This window comes from Giraffa tippelskirchi, chromosome 5 (genome assembly GCF_054371585.1).
Source record: "Giraffa tippelskirchi isolate mGirTip1 chromosome 5, T2T-mGirTip1v1.2.pri, whole genome shotgun sequence".
NCBI classification, from domain to species: Eukaryota; Metazoa; Chordata; class Mammalia; order Artiodactyla; family Giraffidae; genus Giraffa; species Giraffa tippelskirchi.
In genome coordinates, this window is record NC_137279.1 from 561,109 (window position 1) to 579,220 (window position 18,112).

General features: G+C 65.5%; 2 protein-coding genes across 21 annotated transcripts in view; both read left to right on the plus strand.

The window, feature by feature from the left end:
- The window catches only part of IPO9 (importin 9), a 37,943-nt gene extending 32,858 nt beyond the window's left edge, over window positions 1–5,085 (plus strand). For 5 of the 18 annotated variants that reach the window (XM_081487289.1, XM_081487280.1, XM_081487285.1 and 2 more), the window contains 8 exons: window positions 153–281; window positions 726–1,001; window positions 1,077–1,243; window positions 1,686–1,819; window positions 2,563–2,685; window positions 2,991–3,095; window positions 3,260–3,336; window positions 4,229–5,085. In XM_081487289.1, the coding sequence (XP_081343415.1) occupies window positions 153–281; window positions 726–1,001; window positions 1,077–1,243; window positions 1,686–1,819; window positions 2,563–2,685; window positions 2,991–3,095; window positions 3,260–3,336; window positions 4,229–4,339 (1,122 nt within the window). In that variant the 3' untranslated portion in view covers window positions 4,340–5,085. Of the gene's footprint in view, window positions 1–149; window positions 282–725; window positions 1,002–1,076; window positions 1,244–1,685; window positions 1,820–2,562; window positions 2,686–2,990; window positions 3,096–3,259; window positions 3,337–4,228 lie in introns of all 18 variants that reach the window. The other 13 variants (XM_081487292.1, XM_081487282.1, XM_081487287.1 and 10 more) reach the window with 3 other exon arrangements.
- An 8,100-nt stretch (window positions 5,086–13,185) lies between these two features.
- SHISA4 (shisa family member 4) lies at window positions 13,186–15,958 on the plus strand. Of its 3 annotated transcripts, none has more exons than XM_081487296.1 (5): window positions 13,186–13,319; window positions 13,574–13,745; window positions 14,183–14,584; window positions 15,204–15,371; window positions 15,487–15,958. In XM_081487296.1, the coding sequence occupies exons 1-5, from the start codon at window positions 13,247–13,249 to the stop codon at window positions 15,569–15,571; spliced, it is 900 nt and encodes a 299-aa protein (XP_081343422.1). In that variant the 5' UTR covers window positions 13,186–13,246; the 3' UTR covers window positions 15,572–15,958. The 3 variants fall into 3 exon arrangements, with proteins under 3 accessions (XP_081343422.1, XP_081343423.1, XP_081343424.1); XM_081487297.1 differs by having other exon boundaries at window positions 14,249–14,584; XM_081487298.1 differs by having other exon boundaries at window positions 14,451–14,584.
- The last annotated feature ends 2,154 nt before the right edge of the window (window positions 15,959–18,112 follow it).

Sequence of the window (18,112 nt, forward strand, 5' to 3'; positions counted from 1 at the left end):
TGCCTCCTCCTGGGAGCTCGCCTAGGCCTGAGTGTCTCTGGGTCAGTGGGTGGGCCCCTCCCCCTCCCCCTCCCTTCCCACCCCGTGTCTCTGGGTCGGTGGGTGGGCCCCTCCCTTCCCACCCCTGAGGCAGCCTGACCTCTCTCCAGCAGACGGCCATCGACATCCTGACCACGGTGGTGCGGAACACGAAGCCCCCGCTCTCCCAGCTGCTCATCTGTCAGGCCTTCCCTGCCGTGGCCCAGTGCACCCTGCACACGGATGACAACGCCACCATGCAGGTACCTCCGCGCGGGTGTCCGAGCCATGGAGCACGGGCGCCAGGCTGAGGCGCTTCCTGCCTTGGCGATAGGAAGCCCTCCAATCTGTACTTGTCCAGAGGACCGGGAACGGTTCTGACTGTGCAAAGGTGTGGGGTCTGTGCAGCAGAAGAGATCCCAGCCGTGTAGGCTCAGGCCCCAAGAAGCCCTCTTCCATCAATAGAGTCGGCAGAGGGACGACCTGGGGCGGCTCGAGGCAGCGGTCTGCTCTGTCCCCAGACCTGGGCCTGTTTCAGCTGCGGCTCAGCCGCGTTCCCCGGTACCAGAGGTAGAGCCTGGCGGCTGAAGCTCCTCCTGTGATGAGAGATCTGTGTCTGGGCTCCCACGAGGGGCTCAGAGGTGGCTGTGCGCGTCTGGGTCTGGAGCCCGGCGCGCGGTGCTGACCGGCTGCCCCCGTGTCCGCAGAACGGAGGCGAGTGCCTGCGGGCCTACGTGTCGGTGACGCTGGAGCAGGTGGCACAGTGGCGCGACGAGCAGGGCCACAGCGGGCTGTGGTACGTGATGCAGGTGGTGAGCCAGCTGCTGGACCCCCGCACCTCCGAGTTCACCGCCGCCTTCGTGGGCCGCCTGGTGTCCACGCTCATCGCCCGGGCGGGCCGGGAGCTGGGCGAGAGCCTGGACCAGATCCTGCGGGCCGTCCTCAGCAAGATGCAGCAGGCCGAGACGCTCAGCGTCATGCAGGTGTGGGGGCGCCCACGGGGGGGGGGGCCGCGGCCTGCGTGCCGTGTCCCTGAGCCGCTGTCCGCTGTCCCCTAGTCGCTCATCATGGTGTTCGCGCATCTGGTGCACACACAGCTGGAGCCCCTGCTGGAGTTCCTCTGCAGCCTCCCCGGGCCCACCGGCAAGCCCGCCCTGGAGTTCGTGATGGCCGAGTGGACCAGCCGGCAGCACCTCTTCTACGGGCAGTACGAGGGCAAAGTCAGGTGGGCCCCCTGCCCCCCCTCCCTGGCCCAGCTGCCCACCAGGCTCCTGTCCCCGTTTCCTTCTTGCTCAACTGTAGCTGTGAGTGGCTGCCATCTTGAAATTCCGAGAAAACGGGGGATCTCCGCTGGCGAGAGCCCTTCCCCGGTCCCGGCTGAGTGCTGCTGCCGCCGCCTCGTGTTTTCAAAGCCAGCTTTCTAACAACTTACCTGGACTTTATCCCGTTCTCCCCACCCCGCACGCCTCCCAGGGTGGACATCCGCATGCTGCTCGCCCGCTCTGGCTTTGCTCGAGAGCCATGCGCATCCGCCCGTCCTTAGGGACAGGAGCCCCTCTCAGTGGGACTCGGGCATCCCCTAGGCAGCCTGGAGGTGCTTTCCCTTGCAGAGCCGCGGTCGGGCGCATCCCTGGGGGAGGCCGGCTCACAGCCCTCTTCCCCCACAGCTCCGTGGCGCTGTGCAAGCTGCTGCAGCACGGCATCACCGCCGACGACCGGCGGCTGCAGGACATCCGCGTGAAGGGCGAGGAGCTCCACAGCCCCGACGAGGGCGTCCGCACCCGCTCCAAGTCGGCCAAGAGTGCGTGACGCCGTCCCCCACCCTCACTGGGCTAGGACACCTGGGGGGCATTCAGGCGGGGGTGTCAGTGATGGGTCCCTGGGGCGCAGCAGGAGACTCAGGTCAGCAGGAGACGCAGGTCAGCAGTGGAGCAGCGTCCGTGTTCCTCCTGTGGCTGCGAGTGGACAGGACGCCCAGCGGCCAGCCTGCTCTGGGCCCAGGACCCTTGCGTCCACGTCTGTGGTTGTGACTGCCATGCGACCGCAGGCTCACAGTTCCCACGCTGTTTCTGAGGCGGCATGTCTGGGGCCTGCAGCACTCTGACCTGCTTGAGCCCCTGGGGTCCCGGCTTTCTCACAGGCACAGCTTGTCCGCTTTAGCCCCTGAAGTCTTTCATCTCTCCTGATTCGAAACTCCTGTGACATGGAGTACAATAAAGTTCTTTAGTTGAGCCTCAGGGCTGGGGGCTTCCTGGTGGCTCAGATGGTAAAGAATCTGCCTGCCGTGCAGGAGACCGAGGTTCAATCCCTAGGTCAGGACGATCCCCTGGAGACGGGCATGGCAGCTGACTCCAGTGTTCTTGCCTGGGGAATCGCATGGACAGAGGGGGCCTGCCAGGCTGCTGTCCACGGGATCGCAGAGGCGGACACGACTGAGTACTCGGCACACACACATTCGGGGCTGAGTGTGGCCTGGGGGTGGAGCGCTGGGTGGAGAGCTGTGTGCAAGGAGCAGCCCAGGGCAGCCTCCTCTCTCCTACGCAGACCCTGAGCGCTGGACCAACATCCCTCTGCTGGTCAAGATCCTGAAGCTCATCATCAACGAGCTGTCCAGCGTCATGGAGGCCAATGCCGCCCGCCAGGCCGCCCCTGCCGAGTGGAGCCAAGGTGCCCGCATCCCCGCTCGCTCCCTGCCCACTACTCTGGGGCGGGCCCACGTGGGGCTGGCTTCCAGGGGCCGCCTGCTGCGAGGCCGCCCGTCCCGCCTGGCTTCTCTCAGGAGCCTCTCAGCCTGTTCTCTGCCCACCAGCACAGTCAGCTCTCAGTCAGACTGACCGGGAGGGTCTGGTCAGCCCCGGTTCTCCCTCGGGACTGGGGGCCGCAGTGCAGAGACCCTCGGGGTCTTCCATCCTGGCCGGTCTGCGGGAGGGGAGGTGCGCGCTTTGCCCCAGCCACTCCTGGTCTCCGAGCAGATGACGCCAACGACATGTGGGAGGACCAGGAGGAGGAGGAGGACGAGGAGGAGGACGGCCTGGCTGGGCAGCTCCTGTCCGACATTCTCGCCACGAGCAAATACGGTGAGCGCAGACGCAGTCGTGCACACGCAGGGCCAGGAAGCGGGCAGGGGGGCTCCTCAAAGGGCGGCACCTGGGCTTTTGTGCCCCTTGGGCTCAGCCTCGTGGGTGACACTCCCCACCTGGGGCTGCTGCCAACCACCACCTCGCCTCGGCCGTGTCTGCAGAGGAGGACTACTACGAGGACGATGAGGAGGACGACCCCGACGCCCTGACGGACCCGCTCTACCAGATCGACCTGCAGGTGCGGCGCCCTGTGACGGACGGAGTCTCGGTGCCCCCTCCCTCCCCCCGGTGCCCCCCCATCCCCCCCCGCTCCCCCTCAGTGCCCCTTCCCCCCATGCCCCCTCCCCCCCCGGTGCCCCCCTCCCTCCCCCCGGTGCCCCCCATCCCCCCCCGCTCCCCCTCAGTGCCCCTTCCCCCCATGCCCCCTCCCCCCCGGTGCCCCCCTCCCTCCCCCCGGTGCCCCCCATCCCCCCCCGCTCCCCCTCAGTGCCCCTTCCCCCCATGCCCCCTCCCCCCTGGTGCCCACCCTGCTCCCCCCGTGCCCCCTCACGCCCGGTGCCCCTTCCCCCATGCCCCCTCCCCCCCGGTGCCCCCCCTGCTCCCCCCGTGCCCCCTCACGCCCGGTGCCCCCCCTGCTCCCCCCGTGCCCCCTCACGCCCGGTGCCCCTCGGTGCCCCCTCCCCCCGGTGCCCCCCCGCTCCCCCCGTGCCCCCTCACCCCCGGTGCCCACCCTGCTCCCCCCGGTGCCCCCCCTGCTCCCCCCGTGCCCCCTCACGCCTGGTGCCCCCCCTGCTCCCCCCCGTGCCCCCTCCCCCCCAGTGCCCCCCCTGCTCCCCCCGTGCCCCCTCACCCCCGGTGCCTCCTGGTTCATTCTGTCTGGCTCAGCCAGCAGGGCTGAGGTTGGGGGGCTCTCTGCCCCTCAGGTTCGCCCCATTGCTGCAATCCAGCTTCCTGCAGCTGTGTTGTCGGTCCTGAGTGGCACGTCCTCAGGGTAGCATGTGAGGTGTGCTCCTGGGAAGTGCCTGTGGCGCTCCGCCTCTGGATTGAACCTGGCCAGAGCGGAGGCTGGGCCCTGGGGGCGGGCTCTCTCCTGAGGGCCAGAGCTGCAGGCGTTGCCTCCCGCCCTCTAGGCCTACCTCACGGACTTCCTCTGCCAGTTCGCCCAGCAGCCCTGCTATGCGGTGTTTTCGGGCCACCTCAGCGACAGCGAGAGGCGGGTGCTGCAGGCCATCGGCATCTGAGAGCCCCCCGCCCAGGCGCCCGGCGTGCAGCCCTTCCTGGCCTCGGGACTCACTCTTCTCAGCCTGCAGGAGCGGCCTCAGGGCAACGCGGACCGTCCTGGCCTGGCGGCCTGTGCCTCGCAGGGCGTGTGCTGGAGCACCGGCGGCCTTCCGGCTCCTCCCCGCCGTGCCCACTCTGCCGGCCAGGCCAGAACACGCTGCCTGGAGTGATAGTGTTCATGGTTGTAGCCCCACCGCTGGAGCACACAAAGTCACGACCGCCTTCTTCTAGGACAGACCTGGTGTTTCAAAGGCCGTCGGACATGTTCAGCTCCGACTCCCCTCGCAGAGAAGTGGGCTTCCTGCCCTCCCCCGCGGATGCACCAGTCTCGGGACCGGGGGGAGCCCCCCAGGGACCCCATTCCTCCTGCAACCCTGAGAGTCCCCATCCAAGGAGGCCGTCTTGGTTTTGCCTCATTGCATGACAGCCCCTCCCCGACGCTGTTCCTCGTACATGCACGCACACGAGGTTAGCCAGACAGATGGCAATTCGGTTTTCCTTTTTTTAGAAAAAAAAAAAGTGGAAAAATTTTTTTAAAAGTCCACCTCCCCCAACCGTATTTAACATGCCTCTTGCACACACGCCCCACATACAGCCTGACACCAAGGCTGTCCCTCTCCCTCAGGAACCTCTATGGTGGGACCTTGTGGCCCCCACGTTTGCAATGTGTATTTTTCTAGGAGAGTAAAGTGATCTTTACAGACGAGTGCAGCCTGCATGCTCTCGGGTGTCAGCACTGCCTCCTGTCGCTCAGAGGAGCGGCAAGGGGAGGGGAGGCCGGGCACAGCCCTGCGGGCTCTGCGGCTGAGCCCCCCGGGAAGAGCCTCCGAGAGACGGAGCTGTGTGCTCAGTGCCTGGGAGGGAGCCAGTGGCCCTGCGCCCCCTTTCCTGGTCGTGCCCACGCCAGTGCCGTGTTGAATAGCTGCGCAGGGTCCTCAAGGCGGTGGTCTCACGGCAGGGCTGGCACACGAGTGAAGGTGCCGTGTTCTCAGGGAGGGGCCCCGGGGCTGGTGTGGGAGCCTCGGACTCAGAGCCATCAGGTGTGCCTGCTGGTCAGCGCCCACCTTCCCCCCAGTGGGAAGCCAGAGGGGCAGGTTCCCAGCAGGGCTGCCGGCCCGGCCCCAGCCTCTCCCGCTGCATTCCCCGGAGCCCTTGACATACAGGCCCTTCCTGTTTACCATTCGCCTCTACAGCAGGTGCACACGTGTCTCTTCTGTGACGAGGAAGAGCGTTCGGGGGCTGCATCCCCTCGGCGCGGAGTGGAGAAGGCCTCCCGGAGGCCAGTGGTCCTGACGAGAACTGAGCCTCTGGCTCCCCCTTCGTGTCTGTCTCTTTGGCCAAAGAGAACTAGCTTCCGTGGCAGGGGCGGGGGGGCTACCTGGTTAGAAGGACTTGAGGTTCAAGGTGAGAAGTCGAGAATAGGCACCCTTGGCTGAGGTCCTCCAGGCCCCCTGGCCCTGGAGGAGGGCGGCCAGGACACGGCCTCACGGAGCTCGGTGGGAGGAGAGGGAGGTGGCGATCACACTGGGAGCCGGGAAGGACGTAAGAGTCCAGCCCCTGTCCTGCCCCGAGCGCCGGCCCACAGGTCACTAGACGTGGAGGACGAAGTTGACCAGAACACGCGATGCCAAACGGGCCTCAGTGTCTGATGTTACTAACAGACCAGATAAAATCCGGACATGGTAAATCAAGAGCATAGGGAAGCAAAGGGCGCCTGGCCACCAGCTCTGAGCGCAGAGGAGCCTGGCGGCGGTCCGTGGCGTGCCCAGGGCCTCTGTCCTCGGGCCCCGTCTCGTAAGTGGCCGATGAGGGGTCTGTTCACGCCTTGTCTTCCAGAAGATGGTTTGAGACCATTTACGGAAGTAAGTTCTGGACAAGGAGGGGGACGCTGATCAGGTTCTCAGGTAATAGGGAGTCTCTGGGAAGGCTGTTAACTTACAATCCAAGCATCTCTACCAGAGCAAACATGGGCAGAACCTCAGTGTAAGCTTGTTCTCAAAGATGCCGGCTGACAAGAGTGCTTGTGAAAACACCCAGGAGTCCAGAGCGTAGAGAGCCACACTCACGCTCCTGTGCCAGTAACCGGCGGCGTGGCCGGAACGGTCCCCGCGTCTCTACAAAACCCCCATGTAGACTGAGGCTGGGGGCACGGCACGGTGCCCGGAGCCCCATTGGGCCACCCTGGCCTTTCTGTGCTGGGCAGCGGGCCCTAGCGCTCTGCTGCCCAGCTGGGACTGCGTGGCAGAGGCGGCGCATCTGCAGTGGGAAGGCCGAGCGGTGGACTCAGGTCGGGTCGAGGAGAGAGGCTCGAAGAGCTGGGGGACTCAGGCAGACAGGACCCTGCTTTGGAAGCTTAAAGGGGCCTGTACTTGGAAGACGCCCAGCGGCCCCGTGGTCACGAAGGAGATGGGAACACACAGCCAGCTCCTGGCTCCCGTCTCCATGGTGTTCCAGCAAGTACCAAGTCCCTCTCACATGCAGGGCCCCTTCCGCCAGGAGCCAGTCCAGCTGGGGATGAGCAGCGGCACAGGGGGCATGGGGACACGACCAGATGAATCAGGTCTGGGTTGAGTGCCTGCTGCCAGAGAGGAGGAGGGCAGAGGCGGTTCTCTCGGGGGCCGGGTGGGGGCGGTGGCTGACAGCCGCCCACCTGTCAGAGCCTGCGACATCAGGGCTACTCTGTGTCACCTGTGACCTCATCTAGATCCTCTGCCAAGGACCCTTGACCATGGTGAGGGGAATTAGGGGCAGTCAGAAGCCCACATAGAACTTAGAGGCGGCCCTAGGTTCTCTGCATCCGAGACAGCCAATGCGGGACAAGGGGAGGGGTGGCCCTGTAGTTACTGGTGGAGAAAGCCTGCAGCGTTGAGCTGTGCAGAGGAGACCCGTGTTGTTCCAGGGTCAGCCTGTGCAGAGCAGGGGCCTGTGTCCATGCCGTTTGCAGGTGGAGATGCAGAGATGCAGAGTCAGGGCTGGAAGCACCGCCCTCTGGTCCTGCCTCCTCAGAGAACTCACCCTGCCTCAGGGCTGCGGCTGCAGGTGAAGGGGGCTGGACTCCGGGCCGCAGGCCCAGGCCGGGAGGGTGTCCTCTCCCCGCCTCCAGCTGCTCGGAGCTCTGTGGGGTGGTCTCCCTGACTCCCTGGGTTAGAGTGACTCAGCTCACCTCACACCTGCTGCTGCTGAATTAAGGGCCTTGGGGAGCCTTGGCAGGGATGGCTCCAGAGTCCCGCCTGCCTTCCACCTGATGAGCGGAGGTTTTCCGGGGGATTTGCATCCCGCTGCAAGTTGTACTAATCTGCTTTCACTAGGTTTTTGCCCTTCCACTTGTTCTGGGAACTTGGCCGAGTTCTTTGCATTTCCTTGCCTTAGTTGCTTTTGCAGGGGGAAAGCAGAACTCTTTGAGGATAACCTGCCTCCGGATGCTAGCTTAAAACCCTGAGTGAACTAAGGTTAGGTCCAGGGTCTTAGGGGAAGCGACGGAGGGCGAGAGGAGGAAGAGGGCTCCCAGAAGAAGGAAGGGGGCAGAAGTCTGCGGGCCCGACACTGACTGGGCACCAGGGTTCCCTGGAAGGTTCCTGTGCCTGGGTTGCACAAGCCAAGGCTGCTGGACCTGCAGGCCCCCAAGCCCTCGACAGAGCCCCCCTACCCCCGAGTTCGCACTGTGTGAGGTCCTGAGACCGTGTGACCCTGGCAGGCAGGGGAGTAAACTGTAGGGACCACAGCCTGAACTGCTCGCCAGCTGGGAGGAGAGACTGTCTGACCTCAGGTGACAGAAAGGAAAGAGGTGTGGCGTTTCTTGCCCCCTGGATTTGTGGCTGCGTCCCTCCTCAGCCTGGTTCCCCTTCCTGACCTTGAGCTCACCCGCTGGGCAGGAGGCCGGTCCACCCAGGCCCTGCCAGGGCCCTCCTGCAAATCTTGTCCCACTGAACAGAGAGAGGACCAGAGCCCCCCAGCCGGCTGACCTGCAGTTCTAGGGGGTCTGACTGAACCCCCTGCACTTACAAGTTTGGAAGCTGAGACCCACGGGCCCCTCTCCGGCCTGCAGAGCCAGGCTCCTCTTCCCGCCGGAGGTTCCGGGCTGCCCGCCCCCCATCCCAGCCCTGCTCTCCCTCCCCAGGGCCACGTAGGGTGAGCAGACGTGACCAGGTCCATCCTGGGGAGCCGTGCACCGGGGCTTCAGACTCCGACACAGCCGCCTCGTGCCCAGTGGCGTGGGGTGGTGAGGAGCCGAGCCCCCAGCGCACCCCCAGCCTCAGCACCCGAGCTCAGCCCTACACAGCCAGCCTCACAAGGAAGACCACCGTCCCTGCCTCGCATGTGGTTCACGCGGGTCTCAGCTGAAAATAGAGCTCGGTGGGAAGGGTCCGTGCGGGCGGATGCCCATATCCACAGACCTCCCAGGAGAGGGAGTGGGCACAGACAGAAGAGCTGCAAACAGCGCCTCCTCGTCTCTTCGCCTCGGCTCCCAAAATAGCGCTCGTTGGCCCCCGCCCTGCCCAGCTGGCCCGGCCGCAGTCCCAGGAAGGTGCCACCTGAAGGTGACCTGGCTCCCCCCCCGACCCCACCTGCGGGGCTGCCCCCACCATGGCCTGAGGCTGCCGGGGTTCAGCCCAGACCCCCCGGGCCCTGCAGAGGGCCGGACGCCGGCACTCAGTGCCCTCCTGCCCAGAGCTGGGGCAGCGGCCAGGCCGCCCCCACGGCCCCTGCCCCGAAGGACTGACGCAGGGACAGCCTTCTGTCCACAGCAACCACGAGTCAGGCTGGACACCAGGAACGCCTCCTGATGGAGGAGGAACGTGTGTTTATCTTGGGCCAGTGAGAGCCTGTTCCTTCAGTGTAATGAGACTATCAGAGGAAAGGGTGTGTGTTCTCTCTGCAGGAGCTGGGTGGACAGAGGCCCACGGAGGAGGAGGAGGGCAGGGTGTCCACGGGGCTCTCCTGAAGAGGGCCTGGCCGCCATCTCAGGGGGGCGCCCCTCAGACCAGGGCCAGCTGGTGAGGGGGGCAGGAGCCTCTGGGGTGGAAGCCCCAGGGCCCAGGGCCCCGGGAGGTAGGGGGACCCGGGGATGCCATTGGGTCCGCCCTGACCTGGAGAGGAGCGTCGGGTGGGCGGAGGCCCAGCCGGCCACTCAGCCCGGCCGCGGGATGACTCAGCAGACGCTGCGGCCAAAGCCCCGGGCCAGGCCCAAACTAGGTCACCGTCCCGCTCCTCCCGCCCCTGCTGGCCCGGCTTCCCACCCCGAGCTCTGCCCACGGACCGGCCCTGCACGCCAGGCCCGGCTCAGAGCAGTTCAGACCTGATCTGGAAGAGGCAGAAGGACGATGGACCGGCTTGGGCTTTGAAGTCACAGAGGTCCAAACCCAGCCCGGGAACAGGGCAAATTCTTCCAGCCCCGGTGCCCTCGTGGGTACGCTGGCACACGCTCACCTGCGGAATCGCCGGTGTCATCATCCTCCACACCCCGACCCCTCTGGTCCAGGGACAGGCCTGGCTGCCCCCGGGGCCAGGAGACCAGCTGGTGGAGGCGAGGATGCTGCTGTTGTCTTGGCCCGCAGAAGGTGCGGGGAAGCCCCTCCAGGCCTGCAGGCCTGTACAGCCCCCTCCCCAGGCCCCCAGCCTTCCTGCCCAAGCCTCCCCCTCCCTCTCCCCCAGCCCAGGGCCTGGCTCAGCACGCAGGCGCAGGCTGGTCGTGGCGGCAGCACTGGCCTCAGCCCTCTGGGCTGAGGAGCACCATCCCCGCCCGCTGCCTGTTCTCCCCTCTGACCTGTCCGATCACCTCCCATCATCCGCGCTGAAAAGTTTTCCTAGAATTTTTCAGTTAGAAAATCACTGCTGTCCTGGCGAGCTGGAACCAGGTGTGTAAGTTTTAAGGAGAACTAGGTGGAGAAAAAAGGGCGAAAAGCAGACACACAGCTGGAAAGGGAGGGTTTGGGGAATCGTGTGGTTTTGTTTTGCTTTGCTTTGTTTTGTTTCATTTTAATAGGAGAGACTTGAGGTTTTGTTTCCTAAGGAAAGAGGACCCAAAGGCACAAAGAGAAGAGATGCTGGAAAGGACCCCCGTCAGATGGGCTCTGGGTTTGGGTGGGCACGTCCACGGGCACAGGAAGAGACAGCCCTCCATCTGCCAGCCGAGCCTCCGCAGTGAGGGCTGGGGGCCACAGGGTCCCTGCACTCACGGAGCGGCCGCGCTGCTGGGTGTAGGGAGTGGGGCTCTCTCCGCCCGTCCGTCTCTGCGGCATTTATGGCTTCGTCCTTCGTCAGGACAGACATCCACTCCCCCTGCCCCCACCAGATGAGCAGCCACGTCCTGGGGCGGGAGCAGGCCCTCTCCTGGCCTCTGCTCTCTGGCTGGGTGCCAGCACCCACGGGCCCAGGACAGGGCTGCGCCTGCCCCCGCCGCCCTTCCCAGCCCGCTCAGGTTCTGCTGGGCCTCCACACCTCGATGTCGGAGACACTCGCCATCTGCTGCCGGGGGTGGGAGCGCCAGGACTGACGAATCCTCGAATCCTCGTGATGGGCACTTGAGACTCCACTCTGTTTAAGATTTATTTTCGGCTGTGCTGGGTCGTCGTTGCTGGGCAGACTTCTCTCTGGCTGGGGAGAGTGGGGCTGCGCTCTAGCTGTCGGGCTCAGCTTCTCACTGCGGCGGCTCCTCCTGTTGCGAAGCATGGGCTCCAGGGCTCCGCAGTCGTGGCTCATGGGCTTCGTGGCTCCGCGCATGTGGGCTCTTTCCGGATCGGGGATTGAACCCGTGTCTCCTGCACTGGCAGCTGGACTCTTTACCACTGAGCGCCGGGGAGCCCCAGACCTTGCTCTGTTGACGACTTCTCTGTAGGACTCGCCGCCGCGTTCATCGCACTGAGCGTGCGGCACACCGCAGCCCGCGTGCCTGGCCTAACTGGCGGTTTGTGCGTGCTCACCGCCTATTGGTTCTCTGTATCTACAGCTCTATTTTTGTTTCATGTTTGCTCATTTGGGATTTTTGGTTTTGTTTTTTTAGATTACACATATGTAATATCATACACTACTGGTTTTTCTCTGACTTGTTTAACTTAGAATAATACCCTCCAGGTCCAGCCTGCTGTTGGAAATGGCAACATTTTGTTCTTTTTAAAAAATATTTATTTAGTTAGCTGCAGCACGTGGGACCTAATTCCCTGACTAGGGATCGAACCTGGGCCTCCTGCATTGGGAGTACAGAGTCTAAACAACTGAACTGCTAGAGAAGTCGTTTGTATGGCTTAGTAGCATTCCATTGTATATCTGTACACTTCTTTATCCATTCATCTGTTGATGGACACTTCGGTTGCTTCCATATCTTGACTATTGTGAATAATGTTGCAGTGAGTGGAAGGGTGCATATGTCTTTTGAAATATGTCTTTCAAAATTAGTGAATTTGAATTTATATCCAGGAGTGGGACTGCCGAAATATGTGCTAATTCTTTTGTTTTTTGTCACCTCCATACTGTTTTCCAGCGCCCACACCAATTCACATCCCACTAACGGTGCTCCAGGGTGTGAACCTTTTCCCTGCATCCTCACCAACAAAGCTGTTGTTTGTTGTCTCTTTGAGGACAGTCTTTCTGACAGGTGTGAGGTGACACCTCATTGTGGTTTTGAATTGCATTTCCCTGATGCTTCGTGATGCTGAGCACCTTTTCATGTGCCTATTGTCCATCTATATGTCTTCTTTGGGAAAATATCTAGTCAAGTCTTCTGTGGGCTTTTTTTTTTTTGATGTTGAGTTGTCTGAGTTCTTTGTATATTTTGGACATTAACCCTTACAGGATATACCATTTGCAGACACCTTCACCCACTCAACAGGTTGGAGCCACTTGGATTGAGAGTGCCTCTCCCACTTCTAGGCTCTATTACCTGAACAAATCTTTGAACTCCCCTGAGTCCCAGCTTATGTCTATAAAATGAACTGATAACACCAGTGAGCTTGATTTAGCTCATGGGGTTCCGGGGAGCCCCAAAGGAGGGGCCTCTCCGAGCGCCCTGAGAGCTGCACACAGAGGGGCTTAAGGGGGCCTTGGATTTTCTCCCCAGCTTAGGCCCCTGCACGTTCCTGGTCAGGTGCCCCCAGAGCAGGGGCACAGCCACCGACAAACTTGCAAGGAGACTATGATCCCGGGGGGCGGGGGCCCCCTATGCTCTGCACTACCGCAGTCTCTCTGTGGGGCTGCTCCGTGGAGAAAGGGAGTTTCCATTGCCAAGGGCGTCCGACTGGACGGGCCCAGGTGGCCCCCGCGGCCTGCCATCCGTACTGGGAGGCCCTAGACTGGCGCACGCCAGCGCCGGCCACTCGGAGGGGGCAGGGGCACTCAGGGAGCCAGCGCAGCTGGCAGGGTCCAAGTCTCCGGGCCCACGGGGACAAAGCTGCTCTGAGCGGCCTCTCAATGGGCGCCTGTGTCCTGGAGTGGGGGCGGGGTGACTCCCGGCCCCCCACTCTCCTCCCCGCCGCCGCCGCAGGACGTCCTGCTGGACGCTGGGCAGAGGAGGTCCTGCGTCAGGGGTGGCCCCTGCGCCTGAGCGCTCGGAAGTGGCACCAGGAGCAGGGCTTCTGGGGGCGGGGACGCCGACGGGACGAGGCAGCGAGCGGGCCGAGGGCCAGGAGGCCCTCCGCAGCAGGGCCCAGCGGCCGCCGGCGCGGGGCGGGCCGTGGGGCGGCTCGGACCCGGACCCCCGCGAGGGGCGTGGCCGGGGCGGAGCCCGGTGGGGGGGCGCGGGGGCGGGGTCCGCGCAGGCCTGCGAGCCCCGCCCCGAGCAGGCGGAGAGGAGCCGGCGGGCGCGCCGGCCCGCGGAGCTGGGCGGCGGCGTCGTCCTGTGCGCCCCGCGCCCGCGCCGCTCGCCGCGCCGCGCCATGCCGCCCGCCGGGCTCCGCGGGGCCGCGCCGCTCGCCGCGGTCGCGCTCCTGGTGCTGGGGGCGCCCCTGGGTAAGGGCCGGGGTCGCGGGGCGCGGCGGGAGGCCTCGGCGCGCGGCCCGGGGGCGTCCGGGAGATCCCGGCGGAGCCTGGGCGTTTCGGGGTCCGGGGGAGGGGCGGGGGCTGGGCGGGGGGCCTGAGCCTGGGGGTCGAGGCCGAGGCCTCCGGGCGCAGGGACCAGGGTGGAGCTCCGGGTAGTGGAGTGGGGCTGGGGCGGCCCGAGACCCGGCCCGGTGGCCACTGGGCACCTCCGCCGCTGCCCGCAGCTCTGGCTGGCGAGGACTGCCTGTGGTACCTGGACCGGAATGGCTCCTGGCATCCGGGCTTCAACTGCGAGTTCTTCACCTTCTGCTGCGGGACCTGCTACCAGCGGTACTGTTGCCGGGACCTAAGCCTGCTCATCACGGAAAGGCAGCAGAAGCACTGCCTGGCCTTCAGGTGGGCGCCGGCCCTCCTCCCCCCGCCCCTCCGCGCTCGCAGCCCACACCCTGCCTGGGCCCGAAGCGGGGCCGGCGCTCCCGCGCGCAGGAGCTCCTGGAGGGGCCGGTCGGTGACCGTCATGTGGTCATCGCGGGCTGGACCGGGCCCTCCCCCCGCCCGGGCCTGCGCAGGGCAGGGGCAGAGGCAGCCCCGGGCCCAGTGGCGCTCCGGCCGGAAGGCCTGACTGGTCCGATCCCCAGGTCCGCCGCTCACCAGCTGTGTGGTCTCGGGGAAGACAGGTCCCGGGTGGGTCACTGTTTCCTCCTCACGAAGTGGGGTGCACAAAAGGGGCTTTCAGACTTGTTTTGGGAGGAGGGGGCGCTGACATACGGAACACGTCTGGGGAGGCGCTGACCGAGCAGGGTTTGAGAAAGGAGTTCTGGGTCTTTTCCCAGGGGCTCATCAGGCCTCCTGGGTTGCAGTCCAGGCGGTTCAGTCGTGGACTTGGGTGCACGCTGCAGCCCCTGCAGGGAGGCCACTGCCCAGGAGGCCACCCAGCCTTCGGGGAAGCGCGGTCCGGAAGCTCTCCCCAGCGGGGTGGGCAGAGCCCCGCGTCTCGCCCCGCGTCTCATCTGGCCGGGGGTCCAAGCCAGCATGGCGGTCGGCGTGGCGAGGACTCCCTGGGTGAGGCTGGAAGGTGAGGAGACCTGTTCTTTGTCCAAGTCCCAAGACCATAGCGGGCATCGCCTCGGCCGTGATCCTCTTCGTGGCCGTGGTTGCCACCACCATCTGCTGCTTCCTCTGCTCCTGCTGCTACCTCTACCGCCGGCGACAGCAGCTGCAGAGCCCGTTCGAAGGTGCGTCCCCCTGTCCGTCTGCGCAGGAAGGGCTGGGGGCGCCCTCGGTGGGCACCAGAGGTCAGGCGGTGTGGTTGGCAGCAGCGGGCCCCTCTGGACACACACCTGCCTGCCTGTCACCCCAGAAGCAGGAGCGTGGGGAAACGTGTGAGCCCTAGTACACGGGTATGCCTGCGCCGTGTGCCATGCGCGTGCACGAGGCTCTCAGGAGGCACACCGGCTGGGCCTGGAGCCTGAGCGGCATTGGGTGTGCTCCATGTGCAAAAGACGTGTGCCTGCACACAGGCCCAGGCCTGGTGGGTGTGGGAGCGGTGACCTCGTGTGGGGGTCAGTGTGGGAGGATCCCTCGGGGGCAGCTCTGCTAGGCTGGGGCGGCCATATCCTGGCCCAGGTTGGACACCCCCCAGGCTAGTGCTGTCTGGCCCGGGAGGTCTCTGAAACCCTGAGCGGGCACACTGCTGAGCCCAGACCAACCAGCAGGGGCCACCTCCGGGCGCCCTGCTGGACTCGGCCAAGTGGGGTCTGGGGGCAGAGGCAGCAGGACCCCCTGGGCCAGAGGGGCGGGGGCGGCGTCCCATGGAGGCGGTGCCCTGAGTGCTGGTCCTTGTCCCCCAACCAGGCCAGGAGATCCCCATGACAGGCGTCCCTGTGCAGCCAGTGTACCCATACCCCCAGGACCCCAAAGCCGGCCCCGCACCCCCACAGCCTGGCTTCATGTACCCACCCAGCGGTCCTGCACCCCAGTATCCACTCTACCCGGCGGGACCCCCTGTCTACAACCCTGCAGGTGAGTGGGCCCCGCCTCCTGCTGGATCCGCCCTGGGGGTCTGGCAGCCTGGGTCGGGGTTCCTTCCCACCCTCTTGGGCCGCCCCGACCCTCACTCCATCTCCTTGGCTTACAGCTCCTCCCCCGTACGTGCCACCCCAGCCCTCCTACCCTGGAGCCTGAGGAGCCAGCTGCGTCTCTGCCGTCCCTCAGGAGGCTGAGCCTCCACCCGGCCCCCGGGGGTGGGCAGGGGCATCTGCTCGCCAGGCCCCAGGCCCAGCCGCGCCCTGAGACCTTCTGGGAACAGAGCCCCAGGGAGCAGGAACAGGAGCTGAGCTGGAACTTGGCCGTGACTGAGGGGCGGGTGGGGAGGGCCTGGGGCACAAGGACTATTTTTATCGGGGGTGGGGGAAGGGCGGGAAAGCCTGCATGGCCCCTGCTTTCTTCCAGCCCTTCTCCTCCCAGGACCCCTGGCCAGGAAGGCTGGGCCCCTCCTGTTTGTCTGCCGTGGACTGGGGGCTGGGGAGGCTCCACTAGCCGTGGGCAGAAGCCACCCCCGGCCACCCCACGGGCCGCGCTCCGGGGGATTAAAGCCTTGACGTAACTCCTGCTGGCCGCGTCCTGGGCCATCCACACCTCCTGACTCCACGGGGGAAGGCAGGGCCAGTGCCTGATCACAGGCAGAAGCTCTGGCTGAGGGCTGCCAGGTGCCAGAGCTGGGGACGCAGATCTTGCCACCGCGGGGGATGGGCCCTCGTGGTCCCAGATTCCACACACGGGTCCTCCCCCCATTTGAGACACTTGGCCTCTCACTTGCCCCCCACCGACTGACTTAGCTGTGTTTCCCAAGGTCGCTAGGTCTCTGCTTCCTCTTCTGCAGAATGGGGGCGCTGCTTCAGGGGTACGGGAAGCTTGTCGGGGCTGCCCTTCCCTGTCAGAGGGCCTTCCCTGGACCAGCGGCTGAGAGGAGCCGGGCTGGGCAGGACTGTCAGCGGCCTTGGAGCATCGGGGGCGCCCAAGACACGAGACCCCCCAGGCCCACTTCAGTGCCTCTGCTGTGTGGGGCAGGTCTCCTCCCGCCCCCTGGACTGGTGGCAGATCCAGGAAAGGAAGCTTGGTCAACTTCAGTTCACGTGGGGAAAGCGCCGAGTCAGCTTGGAAAGCCCCTCACCCCCTCCCCAGCCCTCTGTCAGGCCCCTTCCCTCCAGCTGTGCGTCCTCCAGGCCCACTGCAACCTGCAGGCTCCCTGATTTCCTCAGGCCTTAGGGCGCTGCGGCCTTGTCTGGGCGGCCAGGCCCGCTGGAGAGAGGTGGGCCACGGCTGTCCTGGCTTCCAGGCCACCGCTTCTGCCAGCGTGCTGGGAGAGGGGTCACCAGGTCATCCCAAGGTTTGGACGGCCCCTCTCTCTGTCCTGAAGCTGGGAGGGGGAGGTTTGCAGGACAAGATTTCTGCATTTTCCTGAAAGATGAGGTGTTAATGAATGCAGGCCCATGCCAGCCCAAATGAGCTTCCTTAAGTCAGCAGCCTGGGGCCAATTAGAAATTGCTCCGTAGTCTAGGATGGGAGGCAATTTATCCCAATCGGAGCCTCCCACCCCCTCCCTCCAACATTTCCAATCAATTAACTGCAAAGCACTGCAAATAAGAGAATTTTAAGAAAAAAGGGGGAAACCATGCCGGAGTGGAGCTTTCACGTGGTGGCAGCAGAGAGGAGGCCCCTCACATTGTCTAGTTGGTAAACAGGGCAACGCCCTGGTCTCTCCTGGGACCCAACCCCTTACCTGGGGACCGGGCACAGCTTCTCCCCCCAGCACCCCTGAAAACTGGCAGTCGCCCTACAAGTTGGTGTCGGGTGGAAGGAGCCGTGACCCTCAGAGGTTGGGTCCGCAGTGGTATAAGCGGGGTCCTGCTCAGCTGGGAGGGAACAGCAGGACGCCGCGGGGCGGGTCTGGGAAGCGGAGGTGGGAGGAGCAGGGGCCGGCGGTGCCGGCGAGCCTGAGACCACAAGAGGACGGCAGGGAGCAGGTTAGGGCCCGGATACCTGGACGTAGTCAGGACCGGGAGCCAGGGGTTAGCGAGAAAGCGGAGCGCGGAGGAGGAGGCTGAGCTGGATGGGCAGAGCAGGGAGCAGGGGAGGCCGGAAGAAGGGTGTGCCCAGTGAGGCGGACAGCGCCTGCCCCTCTCCCACCTCACAGCAGGCCGCCCCCACTTGGCTGCTCAGGCCGGGTGGTCCTGGTGGGTGACCTGCATTCGGATCTCTCGCCTCTTAGAGGAGCCGCCTGAGCGGCCCTGGGCCCCAGGCCCGGCCCGGGCCTCCAGTGACAGCGAGCGGGCCGAGGGGCCCTGCAGCACGCAGCCCCCGGGCCCGTACACGCCGCCCCCATCAGGGCGCTCTTCCCGCGGGAGGGCCGGGCCTGGGGCTCCGCGGGCCCCCGGGCGGGGTGCGGAGAGGATGCAGCGGCTGGGGACCCCGGCCCAGGTCTGGATCCGGACCCGTCAGCTAGGGCTTCGGCCCCGCCTAACGACCCCTCCCCCAGCCCGGCTGATCCCAGAGCGCACGCGCTCCTCAGGGCGCCCCGCGGCCCCTGCCGCCACCCCGGCCTTCCCGCGGGGTCGGCCGCGCCCGCTGCAGCCGCCCGCCCTCCTTCCGCGCGCCGCGCGAGGCCGGGCCGCGTCTCCGCCAGGGGGCGCCGCGCCGCCGCCCGGGGAGGGGGACGTCATCGGCCTGCGCGGGGGGAGTGAGAGGAACGGGGGAGGATGACG